This window comes from Calidris pugnax, unplaced genomic scaffold (genome assembly GCF_001431845.1).
Source record: "Calidris pugnax isolate Ruff unplaced genomic scaffold, ASM143184v1 scaffold76, whole genome shotgun sequence".
NCBI classification, from domain to species: domain Eukaryota; kingdom Metazoa; phylum Chordata; class Aves; order Charadriiformes; family Scolopacidae; genus Calidris; species Calidris pugnax.
In genome coordinates, this window is record NW_015090827.1 from 1,753,861 (window position 1) to 1,754,831 (window position 971).

At 54.8% G+C, this 971-nt stretch overlaps 1 protein-coding gene across 1 annotated transcript in view; it reads right to left on the reverse strand.

Moving 5' to 3' along the window:
• SHFM1 (split hand/foot malformation (ectrodactyly) type 1) overlaps positions 1-764 on the reverse strand; it is a 6,382-nt gene extending 5,618 nt beyond the window's left edge. Inside the window, exon 1 of the mRNA XM_014940234.1 lies at positions 711-764. Coding sequence (XP_014795720.1) covers positions 711-764 — 54 coding nt within the window. The remainder of the gene's footprint in view (positions 1-710) is intronic.
• Between the last annotated feature and the right edge of the window lie 207 nt (positions 765-971).

A 971-nucleotide genomic window follows, 5' to 3' on the forward strand; every position in this document is an offset into this window, starting at 1 on the left:
CGCACCGGCCACCGGCGCCGCTGGGCAGCTCCGGCTGCAGCCGCGGCCCGCCTTGAGCCGCAGGTGCCGGGGGGAGGAGAGGAGTAAAGGCCGCCGCCGCCGCCTGTGGCCTGCTCCCGGCCTCCCTGAGGGCTCCGGGGGGTGGCCGGGCCCGGGGCCTGCTGGCGGCGGGGTGGGATGTGTCCCCCCGGCGCTGAGGGGAGAGACCCCTGAGGAAGGAAGGAGTCGGGTGTATTTTTGGAGTCACCCCGCTGCTGGACACATCTGTGCTCTTTATTTATTCTCCTTCGTTATCGATCTGTTTATATTCAGGCAAAGCCTACCAAGTCTTGGCCTTCCTCCCTTCTAATCTTTTTTTCTTTATGGCGTTTTAACATACTGTTTCAAAACCTACCTCCTGGTGGGAGGTGTCCCTGCCCAGGGCAGGGGGGTTGGAACTCAATGGTCTTTAAGGTCCCTTCCAACTCTTTAAGATCCCTTCCAACCATTCTGTGACTCTACATCTCATTTACTATCTTTCAAATTCCTTGCCCATCGCATCAGGGAGATGGGGAAGCAGCCAGAAAGGGGGATGATGGCTAAACTACTCCGTAAGAGTTGGGATGTTACATGAAAAACAGAAATGCCTTGGTTTTTAAGTATCCCAAAGTGTATTCACTTAATTCTAGCCTCTGTTGACGATTTTAAGGAAGGCAGAGTTGAGCGCTCACTAGCCTGGGCAGGTCTGTGCGTGTGGTGGCTCCGGTGGCTCCTCTCTGGGCCATCACCTTCTAACAGCACAGCCGGTTTGGGGCAGGGCTTGGGGGGTTGTTTTTCCCTTATTCTGTGAAAAAAGCAGATTCTGTTGGAGACTGGGACGGCTGGGTTACACCGTGTCCTTGACTGGAAGTCAGGGAAACAACGAACAAATGAAATACAGTGTGGGGATTCCTGTATAGCTCCCTTTCAGCTCACTCTAAGCGTGTTCTCAC